Here is an 11,475-nt window from a genome sequence, read left to right on the forward strand (position 1 = left end):
GAGAGAGAGAGAGATTGGGAGTGTGAGAGAGAGAGATTGGGAGTGTGAGAGAGAGAGATTGGGAGTGTGAGAGAGAGATTGTGAGTGTGAGAGAGAGATTGGGAGTGTGTGAGAGAGAGAGATTGGGAGTGTGTGAGAGAGAGTGATTGGGAGTGTGAGAGAGAGAGATTGGGTGTGTGAGAGAGAGAGATTGTGAGTGTGAGAGAGAGATTGGGAGTGTGAGAGAGAGATTGGGAGTGTGAGAGACAGAGAGATTGGGAGTGTGAGCGAGCGAGTGATTGGGAGTGAGAGAGAGAGTTTGGGAGTGAGAGAGAGAGAGAGATTGGGAGTGTGAGAGAGAGAGATTGGGAGTGTGTGAGAGAGAGTGATTGGGAGTGTGAGAGAGAGAGAGATTGGGAGTGTGAGAGAGAGAGATTGGGAGTGTGAGAGAGAGAGATTGGGAGTGTGAGAGAGAGATTGTGAGTGTGAGAGAGAGATTGGGAGTGTGTGAGAGAGAGAGATTGGGAGTGTGTGAGAGAGAGTGATTGGGAGTGTGAGAGAGAGAGATTGGGTGTGTGAGAGAGAGAGATTGTGAGTGTGAGAGAGAGATTGGGAGTGTGAGAGAGAGATTGGGAGTGTGAGAGAGAGATTGGGAGTATGAGAGAGAGATAGAGATTGGGAGTGTGAGAGAGAGAGAGATTGGGAGTGTGAGAGAGAGAGAGAGATTGGGAGTGTGAGAGAGAGAGATTGGGAGTGTGAGAGAGAGAGATTGGGAGTGTGAGAGAAAGAGAGAGATTGGGAGTGTGAGAGAAATAGAGAGATTGGGAGTGTGAGAGAAAGAGAGATTGGGAGTGTGTGAGAGAGGGAGATTGGGAGTGTGAGAGAGAGAGAGAGACTGGGAGTGTGTGAGAGAGAGAGATTGGGAGTGTGAGAGAGAGAGAGATTGGGAGTGTGAGAGAGAGAGAGAGATTGGGAGTGTGAGAGAGAGAGATTGGGAGTGTGAGAGAGAGAGATTGGGAGTGTGAGAGAAAGAGAGAGATTGGGAGTGTGAGAGAAATAGAGAGATTGGGAGTGTGAGAGAGAGAGAGATTGGGAGTGTGTGAGAGAGGGAGATTGGGAGTGTGAGAGAGAGAGAGAGACTGGGAGTGTGTGAGAGAGAGAGATTGGGAGTGTGAGAGAGAGAGAGATTGGGAGTGTGAGAGAGAGAGAGATTGGGAATGTGAGAGAGAGAGAGAGACTGGGAGTGTGAGAGAGAGAGAGATTGGGAGTGTGTGAGAGAGAGTGATTGGGAGTGTGAGAGAGAGAGATTAGGAGTGTGAGAGAGAGAGATTGGGAGTGTGAGAGAGAGAGATTGGGAGTGTGAGAGAGAGAGATTGGGAGTTTGAGCAAGAGAGATTGGGAGTGTGAGAGAGAGATTGGGAGTGTGAGAGAGAGATAGAGATTGGGAGTGTGAGAGAGAGAGAGAGTGATTGGGTGTGTGAGAGAGAGAGAGATTGGGAGTGTGAGAGAGAGAGAGATTGGGAGTGTGAGAGAAAGAGAGAGATTGGGAGTGTGAGAGAGAGAGATTGGGAGTGTGAGTGAGAGAGATTGGCAGTGTGAGAGAAAGAGAGAGATTGGGAGTGTGAGATAGAGAGATTGGGAGTGTGAGAGAGAGACTGGGCCGCCGCGGCCGCTCACCTGATGGCTTTGTGTCGGGCTCTGGGGCGGGGCTGTTGATGCCGCGGGGAGGTTTTGTGCGCGGCAGCTCCCGGCATGGCCCGCCGCGGCCGATGACCTGATGGCTTTGGGGCGGGGCTGTTAATGCCGCGGGGATGTTTTGTGCGCGGCAGCTCCCGGCACGGCCCGCCGCGGCCAGTGACCTGGTGACTTTGGGTCGGGCTCTCGGGCGGGGCTGTTGACGCCGCGGGGAAATTTTGTGTGCGGCAGCTCCCGGCACGGCCCGCCGCGGCTGGTGACCTGGTGGCTTTGGGTCGGGCTCTGGGGTGGGGCTGTTGACGCCGCGGGGAAGTTCTGTGCGCGGCGACTCCCGGCACGGCCCAGAACTCAAGGCCCAGGCTTCCCGGGCTGCTAGGCCGCGCCCGGCGCCAGCACAGCCGCTCGAAACGGCCGTCAAAGTAGGCGAGCCTCTGGGCGAAGGGCAAGGGATCACTTCATTTCCTACTGTTGCTAAATACAATTTAAAACTCAAATAAATTGTTATTTAATACCCTAACACATAATTCAAATAAATTCCCTAACACACAAAGTGTGGGAAAAAAATCGTGAAGAATCGAGATGGCAGCCACTCACGTCGGTTCAGAATGATAAGGCCCGCCCACACACGCACCGATTGGTCGACCGTCAGGTCACAGAAGCGTAGGATTGGTCAATCGTCAAGTCACTCAAAACTCAACTGTAGGATGGCCCGCCCGCACGCGCAATGAACCCGCCCCCGCAAGGCAGCGATTGGTCAACCGTCGGTCAACTGTCAGGTCGCTCGACCGCATGATTGGTCAACCTTCACGTCACTCAATGCTAATGAGCAAATGAGCGGAACTTTTCCCATTTAATGAGTGGAATTTTTAACGTATTTTGGATACCGTGGGCACGATTTTTTTCTGACGGAAAAGAAAATATGCCTATGACTGGTCCGTAATCGTAAGCTTTCTTTTGATGTGACGCGCGTGTAGGTATGCTCTATAACTTTCGAACGTATAGAGAACAGACAGACAGACAGACAGATAGACAGACAGAAGAGCTCTTTTATATATATACTAGCTGGGGGAGCCCGGCGTTGCCGAGGCTTTTTCGAGGGCATGTTGTTGTTGGAAGAGAGAGAGCGAGCGAGTGGCGGGGGGGAGCGAGCGAGTGGGGGCGGGGGGGAAGAGAGAGAGCGGGGGGGAAGAGAGAGAGCGGGGGGGGAAGAGAGAGAGAGCGGGGGGGGAAGAGAGAGAGAGAGCGGGGGGGGAAGAGAGAGAGAGAGCGGGGGGGGAAGAGAGAGAGCGAGCGGGCGGGGGAAAGAGAGAGAGCGAGCGGGGGGAAAGAGAGAGAGCAAGCGGGGGGGAAAGAGAGAGAGCGAGCTGGGGCAAAGAGAGAGAGCGAGCGGGGGGGAAAGAGAGAGAGCGAGCGGGGGGGAAAGAGAGAGAGCGAGCGGGGGGGAAAGTGAGAGAGCGAGCGCCGAGGCTTTTTTGAGGGCATGTTGTTGTTGGAAGAGAGAGAGGGAGCGACTGGGGGGGAAGAGAGAGAGGGAAGCAGAGAGAGAGAGAGGAAAGGAGAGAGAGAGAAGGAGAGAGAGAGAGAGAGAGGGAAGGAGAGAGAGAGATGGAAGGAGAGAGAGAGAGAGGGAAGGAGAGAGAGAAGAGGAGAAGGAGAGAGAGAGAAGAGGAGAAGGAGAGAGAGAGAGGGAAGAGAGAGAGAGAGGGAAGGAGAGAAAGAGGGGGAAAGAGAGAGAGAAGGGGAAGGAGAGAGAGAGAGAGGGGGAAGGAGAGAGAGAGAGAGAGAGGGGGAAGGAGAGAGAGAAAGAGGGGGAAGGAGAGAGAGAGAGAGGGGGAAGGAGAGAGAGAGAGAGGGGGAAGGAGAGAGAGAGAGGGGGAAGGAGAGAGAGAGAGGGGGAAGGAGAGAGAGAGAGATAGGGAAGGAGAGAGAGAGAGATAGGGAAGGAGAGAGAGACGGGGTGAGAGAGAGAGACTGGGGGGAGAAGAGAGAGAGAGAGAATGGGGGGAGAAGAGAAAGAGAGAGAGACTGGGGGGAGAGAGAGAGAGACTAGGGGGGAGAGAGAGAGAGAGAGAGAGAGAGAGACTGGGGTGAGAGAGAGAGAGAGAGACTGGGGAGAGAAAGAGAGAGAGAGAGACTGGGGGGGAGAGAGAGAGAGAGAGCGACTGGGGGGGAGAGAGAGAGAGAGACTGGGGGGGAGAGAGAGAGACAGAGACTGGGGGGAGATAGAGAGAGAGAGAGAGAGGCTGGGGGGGAGAGAGAGAGACTGGGGGAGAGAGAGAGAGGGAGAGAGAGAGAGACTGGGGGAGAGAGAGAGAGAGCGAGAGACAGAGACAGAGAGAGAGAGACAGAGAGAGAGACTGGGGGAGAGAGAGAGAGAGACTGGGGGAGAGAGAGAGAGAGAGAGAGGGAGAGAGAAAGAAAGAGACTGGGGGAGAGAGAGAGAGACAGAGACAGACAGAGAGAGAGGGAGAGACTGGGGAGAGAGAGAGAGAGAGACTGAGGGGGGAGAGACTGGGGGGAGAGAGAGAGAGACTGGGGGGAAAGAGAGAGAGATAGAGAGAGAGACTGGGGGGAGAGAGAGAGAGAGAGACTGGGGGGAGAAAGAGAGAGAGAGACTGGGGGGGAGAGAGAGAGAGACTGGGGGGGAAAGAGAGAGAGATAGAGAGAGAGAGAGAGAGAGACTGGGGGGCAGAGAGAGAGAGAGACTGGGGGGGAGAGAGAGAGTGACTGGGGGGGAAAGAGAGAGAGATAGAGAGAGAGAGAGAGAGAGACTGGGGGGGAGAGAGAGAGAGAGACTGGGGGAGAAAGAGAGAGAGAGAGAGACTGGGGGGGAGAGAGAGAGAGAGAGAGAGAGAGAGACTGGGGGGGAGAGAGAGAGAGAGAGACGGGGGGAGAGAGAGAGAGAGAGAGAGAGAGAGACTGGGGGGAGAGAGAGAGAGAGAGAGACACTGGGGGAGAGAGAGAGAGATGGGTGAAGAGAGGGAGCGACTGGGGGGGAATAAAGAGAGCGACTGGGGGGAATAGAGAGAGCGACTGGGGGGAAGAGAGAGAGCGAGTGGTGGGGGGAGAGAGAGAGCGAGTGGGGGGAGAGAGAGAGCGAGAGAGACTGGAGGGGGAAGAGAGCGAGAGCGAGTGGGGGGGAGAGAGTTTATTTATTTTTTCAGGGAAAGACTGAAGTAAAATCTATATATAAAGAGATGATAACACACCGTGCGCCGCCATTCACCTGCTCGCTTCCCTGTCCCCTGGGATCCCTGCAGTTCACGTTATTAAAGTTTAGGTTTTTAAGAAAAGTAGAGAGCTTTACTCGGTAAATAACCAGTGCTGTGGTTGCACTGGCAGTTTGATTGGGCAATGCATCAGCACATTTACTCTATATCTAACCCAGGCCCCGCCCACTAATGAGCGTTACGATTGGTCAACAGCTAATCAGCGGATTTAGTCTGTTTTTTGAACATTTTTTAAAAGTAAACACGACTATAACACTCCCCTGATTGGTCAAGGGCTAATCAGGTTTGCAATTCAAATCACCGTTTCGCTCAACAACAACGAAACTCCCCTGATTGGTCAACGGCTAATGAGGTTTGCAATGCAACTAAATGTTTCTCTCAACAACAAAATAACTCCCCTGATTGGTCAACGGCTAATGAGGTTTGCAATTGAAATCATCGTTTCGCTCAACAACAACAAAACTCCACTGATTGGTCAACGGATAATGAGGTTTGCAAATCAACTCACTGTTTCGCTCAACAACAACAAAACCCCCCCCGATTGGTCAACGGCTAATGGGGGGGGGAATAGAGAGAGCGACTGGGGGGGGGAAGAGAGAGAGCGAGTGGTGGGGGGAGAGAGAGAGCGAGTGGGGGAGAGAGAGAGGGAGAGAGAAAGAGAGAGACTGGGGGGAGAGAGAGAGACAGAGACAGAGAGAGAGAGAGACTGGGGGGAGAGAGAGAGAGACTGGGGGAGAGAGAGAGGGAGAGAGAGAGAGAGAGACTGGGGGGAGAGAGAGAGAGACAGAGACAGAGAGAGAGAGAGAGAGAGAATGGGGGAGAGAGAGAGAGAGAGACTGGGGGGGAGAGAGAGAGAGACTAGGGGGGAGAGAGAGAGAGAGAGAGAGAGAGAGAGACTGAGGGGAGAGAGAGAGAGAGACTGGGGGGAGAAAGAGAGAGAGAGACTGGGGGGAGAGAGAGAGAGAGAGAGACTGGGGGGGAGAGAGAGAGAGAGAGACTGGGAGAAGAGGCGTCCGGCAGGGCTGCAATTTGAGCCCGACCCTGTTCAACATATACATAAATGAATTAGCAGACATGCTGGAGCAAAGCGAGTCACCGGGTCTCTGTCTCCTGGATGGAGAAGTGAAATCCCTGTTCTATGCAGATGACCTGGTTCTGCTGTCCTCCCACAGAACAGGGATTACAGCAACAACTAGACCTACTCGACAATACTGCCAAAATTGGGCCCTAACAGTAAATCTAAAGAAAACCAACATCATGATTTTTCAAAAAAGGCCCAGGTGTCAGGAAAACAAATACCAGTTTACTCTCAGTGATACCATCATAGGACACACTATGAGCTACACTTACCTTGGTCTAACCATTACAGCATCAGGGAGCTTCAGCATAGCAGTGAATGCACTAAAAGAAAAAGCCGAAGAGCCCTATATGCAATAAAAAGAAAATTCTACAACATCCAAATCCCAATCAAAATCTGGCTCAAAATATTTGACAGCATAATCCTGCCATTGCGCTGTACGGTAGTGAAGTATGGGGCCCGCTCAATCACCATAGCTACACTAAATGGGAAAAACACACAATAGAAGCCCTACATGCAGAATTTTGCCGAAGCATTCTTCGCACCCAAAGGAAAACACCAACAAATGCATGCAGAGCCGAACTAGGCAGATACCCACTGATAATAAACATCCAAAAACGAGCACTAAACTTCCTAAATCACCTCAAATCTAGCCCCCAGACACCCTTCATTTTAAAGCCTTCCAGACCCAAGAGCTAAACCCAGAAAAGAGTCCCCTGAGTCAGCTGCTACTGAAACTAAGTACTCCTACTCAGCCGGACCCTGACCAGTCCCAGACCAACACTGCCGTCCAAACACCAATCCGAGTGAACCAAATCATTAAACAATGCAAAGGAACCTACCTGGAACATTGGAACAAAATAACCAAAAGCCAAAGCAGATTAGAATGTTACCGGGCCCTAAAAAGAGAATATAAACTGGCAGACTATCTCTCGACCATCAGAGACACAAAACAGAGACAGACCCTCACCAGGTACAGACTAAGCGACCACCAACTAGCAATTGAAAAAGGAAGATACAAGAAATCCTGGCAGCCTAGAGAGAATAGAATATGTGATCAATGTCTGGCCGGCGAGGTTGAGACAGAGATGCATTTCCTCCTAAAATGCGAAAAATTCAACACAACAAGAAACATATTATTTGACAAGCTCAGCCAAACAACCCCAGATTTCAAAGAATTGGATGACCTGTCAAAATTAAGATTAGTCCTGGGAGAAGAGACAGATCATATCTTGGTGCCAAATATGTAACAACATGTCACAACCTGAGGGACTGTTTAAAATTAATACTGAATGTACCCAACGATGTCCAACGACTGTTTAAATTAATATTGTTTAAACTAATATTGTATGTACCCAACGAAGGTCAAAATTGTTTGACACCTACAGAATGTTGGAAAACTGTACCTTTTGTTATGTAGCTTTGGCAATATGGTTCCCTGTAAACTTTCATGCCAATAAAGCATTTGAATTGAATTGAATTGAATTGAGACAGAGACTGGGGGGAGATAGAGAGGAGAGAGAGAGACTGGGGGGGGAGAGAGAGAGAGACTGGGGGGAGAGAGAGAGAGAGAGAGAGACTGGGGGGAGAGAGAGAGAGAGAGCGAGAGACAGAGACAGAGAGAGAGAGACAGAGAGAGAGACTGGGGGGAGAGGAGAGAGAGACTGGGGAGAGAGAGAGAGAGAGGGAGAGAGAAAGAAAGAGACTGGGGGGAGAGAGAGAGAGAGAGAGAGAGACTGGGGGGAGAGAGAGAGAGAGAGAGAGAGAGACTGGGGGGGAGAGAGAGAGAGAGACTGGGGGGGAGAGAGAGAGAGACTGGGGGGAAAGAGAGAGATAGAGATAGAGAGAGAGAGAGACTGGGGGGGGGGAGAGAGAGAGAGAGAATGGGGGGAGAAAGAGAGAGAGAGACTGGGGGGGAGAGAGAGAGAGACTGGGGGGAAAGAGAGAGAGATAGAGAGAGAGAGAGAGAGACTGGGGGGAGACAGAGAGAGACACTGGGGGGGTCGAGAGAGAGACTGGGGGAAAGAGAGAGATAGAGAGAGAGAGAGAGAGAGACTGGGGGGGAGAGAGAGAGAGAGAGACTAGGTCCTGGGATTAGTCCTGGGAGAAGGAGACAGACCATACCTTGGGGCCAAATATGTAACAACATGTCACAACCTGAGGACTGTTTAAAAGTAAGACTGTTTAAAATTAATATTGAACGTACCAAATGAAGTAGAAAGACTGTTTAAAATTAATATTGTTTAAAAGTAATATTGTATGTACCCAACAAATGTCAAATCGATTGACACCTACAGAATGTTGGAAAACTGAACCTTTTTTGATATGTCAGCTTTGGCAATACGGTTCTCTGTAAACTTTCATGCCAATAAAGCATTTGAATTGGAAAAAAATTGGAATTGGACTGGGGGGAGAAAGAGAGAGAGAGACTGGGGGGGAGAGAGAGAGAGACTGGGGGGGGAAAGAGAGAGAGATAGAGAGAGAGAGACTGGGGGGTGAGGAGAGAGGAGAGACGGGGGGAGAGGAGAGAGAGACTGGGGGGAAAGAGAGAGAGAGAGAGAGAGACGGGGGGGAGAGAGAGAGAGAGAGACTGGGGGGAGAAAGAGAGAGAGAGAGAGAGAGACTGGGGGGGAGAGAGAGAGAGAGAGACTGGGGGAGAGAGAGAGAGAGAGACGGGGAGAGAGAGAGAGAGAGAGAGAGAGAGAGAGCTGGGGGGGGAGAGAGAGAGAGAGAGAGAGAGACACACTGGGGAGAGAGAGAGAGATGGGTGAAGAGAGAGCGACTGGGGGGGAATAGAGAGAGCGACTGGGGGGAATAGAGAGAGCGACTGGGGGGGAAGAGAGAGAGCGAGTGGTGGGGGGGAGAGAGAGAGCGAGTGGGGGGAGAGAGAGAGCGAGAGAGACTGGAGGGGGAAGAGAGCGAGAGCAAGTGGGGGGGGAGAGAGTTTATTTATTTTTTCAGGGAAAGACTGAAGTAAAATCTATATATAAAGAAATCATAACACACCATGCACCGCCACTCACCTGCTCGCTCCCTGTCCCCTGGGATCCCTGCAGTTCACGTTATTAAAGTTTAGGTTTTTAAGAAAAGTAGAGAGCTTTACTCGGTAAATAACCAGTGCTGTGGTTGCACTGGCAGTTTGATTGGGCAATGCATTGGCACAATTACTCTATATCTAACCCAGGCCCCGCCCACTAATGAGCGTTATGATTGGTCAACAGCTAATCAGCGGATTTAGTCTGTTTTTGAACTTTTTAAAGTAAACACGACTATGACACTCCCCTGATTGGTCAAGGCTAATGAGGGTTTGCAATTCAAATCACTGTTTTCGCTCAACAACAACGAAACTCCCCTGATTGGTCCAATGGCTAATGAGGTTTGCAATGCAACTAAATGTTTCTCTCAACAACAAAATAACTCCCCTGATTGGTCAACGGCTAATGAGGTTTGCAATTGAAATCACCGTTTCGCTCAACAACAACAAAACTCCACTGATTGGTCAAAGGATAATGAGGTTTGCAAATCAACTCACTGTTTTGCTCAACAACAACAAACCCCCCCCGATTGGTCAACGGCTAATGGGGGGGGATAGAGAGAGCGACTGGGGGGAAGCGAGAGAGCGAGTGGTGGGGGGGAGGAGAGGAGACGCGAGTGGGGGCGAGGTCGGCACCACACCTCCCGAGGTCGGACGCCATCCTCCTGGGGGGGGAAGGGGGAAGGGGGGAGGGGAAGGGGAAGGGGGGGAGGGGAGAGGGGAAGGGGGGGAGGGGAAGGGGGGAAGGGGGGGGAAGAGGGGAGGGGAAGGGGGAGGGGAAGGGGGGGAAGGGGGGAGTGGAAGGGGGGAAGGGGGGAGGGGAAGGGGGAAGGGGGGAGGGGAAGGGGGGAAGGGGAAGGGGGAGGGGAAGGGGGGAGGGGAAGGGGGGGTAGGGGGGGAGGGGAAGAGGGGGGGACAGGGGGGGAAGAAGGGGGGGGAAAGGGGGGAAGAGAGGGGGGAAGAAGGGGGGAAGAAGGGGGGGAAGGGGAAATACCCTGCTTACCATAAGTACCGATCTATTAACAAGCCCCCTCTTTCCATATATACCATTCTATTAACGATAACCCTCTTGCCATATATACCAATCTATTAACAATACCCGTCTTTCCATATATACCAATCTATTAACAAGCCCCCTCTTTCCATATATACCAATCTATTAACAATAACCCTCTTGCCATATATGCCAATCTATTAATAATATCCCTCTTTCCATGAATACCAATCTATTAATACACCTCTTTCCATATATACGGAACTATTAACAATCCCCAACTTTTCAAACATAACAATCTATTAACAAACCCTCTTTCCATATATACCAAGCCATTAACAATATCCCTCTTTCCATAAAGACCAATCTATTAACTATATCCCTCTTTCCATATATACACATCGATTAACAGTACCCAACTTTCCATATCTATATCTATATTAACATTATTCCTCTTTCCATATATACCAATCTATTAGCAATATCCCTCTTTCAATATTTACCCATCTATTATCAATATCCCTCTTTCCATATATACCAATTTATTAACAATACCCCGCTTACCATAAGTACCGATCTATTAACAAGCCTCCTTTTTCCATATATACCATTCTATTAACAATAACCCTCTTCCCATATATGCCAATCTATTAACAATATCCCTCTTTCCATATCTACCGATCTATTAACAAGCCCCCTCTTTCCATATATACGGAACTATTAACAATCCCCATCTTTTCAAATATAATAATCTATTAACAAAACCCTTCTTTCCATATATACCAATCCATTAACAATATCCCTCTTTCCATATATACACATCTATTAACAGTACCCCACTTTCCATATCTATAGCTATATTAACAATATCCCTCTTTCCATATATACCAACTAATAACAATATCCCTCTTTCCATATATACCAATCTATTAACAATATCCCTCTTTCCATATATACCAATCTATTAACAATATCCCTCTTTCCATATATACCAACTAATAACAATTTCCCTCTTTCCATATATACCAACTAATAACAATATCCCTTTCCATATATACCAATCTATTAACAATATCCCTCTTTCCATATATACCAACTAATAACAATATCCCTCTTTCCATATATACCAACTAATAACAATATCCCTCTTTCCATATATACCAACTGATAACAATATCCCTCTTTCCATATATATCAATCTATTAACAATATCCCTCTTTCCATATATACCAACTAATAACAATATCCCTCTTTCCATATATACCAATCTATTAACAATATCCCTCTTTCCATATATACCAACTAATAACAATATCCCTCTTTCCATATATACCAACTAATAACAATATCCCTCTTTCCATATATATCCAGCTATTAACAATATCCCTCTTTCCAGATATAGAAACATAGAAGATAGGAGCAGCAGTAGGCCATTCAGCCCTTCTAGCCTGCTCCGCCATTCAAT

At 49.5% G+C, this 11,475-nt stretch overlaps 1 protein-coding gene across 1 annotated transcript in view; it reads left to right on the forward strand.

The window, feature by feature from the left end:
• The window catches only part of LOC147112444 (uncharacterized), a 154,214-nt gene extending 144,932 nt beyond the window's left edge, over window positions 1-9,282 (forward strand). Inside the window, exon 9 of the mRNA XM_085998178.1 lies at window positions 9,243-9,282. Coding sequence (XP_085854304.1) covers window positions 9,243-9,282 — 40 coding nt within the window. The remainder of the gene's footprint in view (window positions 1-9,242) is intronic.
• The last annotated feature ends 2,193 nt before the right edge of the window (window positions 9,283-11,475 follow it).

Source organism: Somniosus microcephalus, chromosome 9, assembly GCF_052327205.1.
Source record: "Somniosus microcephalus isolate GS21.2 chromosome 9, FLI_Smic_1.0, whole genome shotgun sequence".
Lineage (NCBI taxonomy): Eukaryota > Metazoa > Chordata > Chondrichthyes > Squaliformes > Somniosidae > Somniosus > Somniosus microcephalus.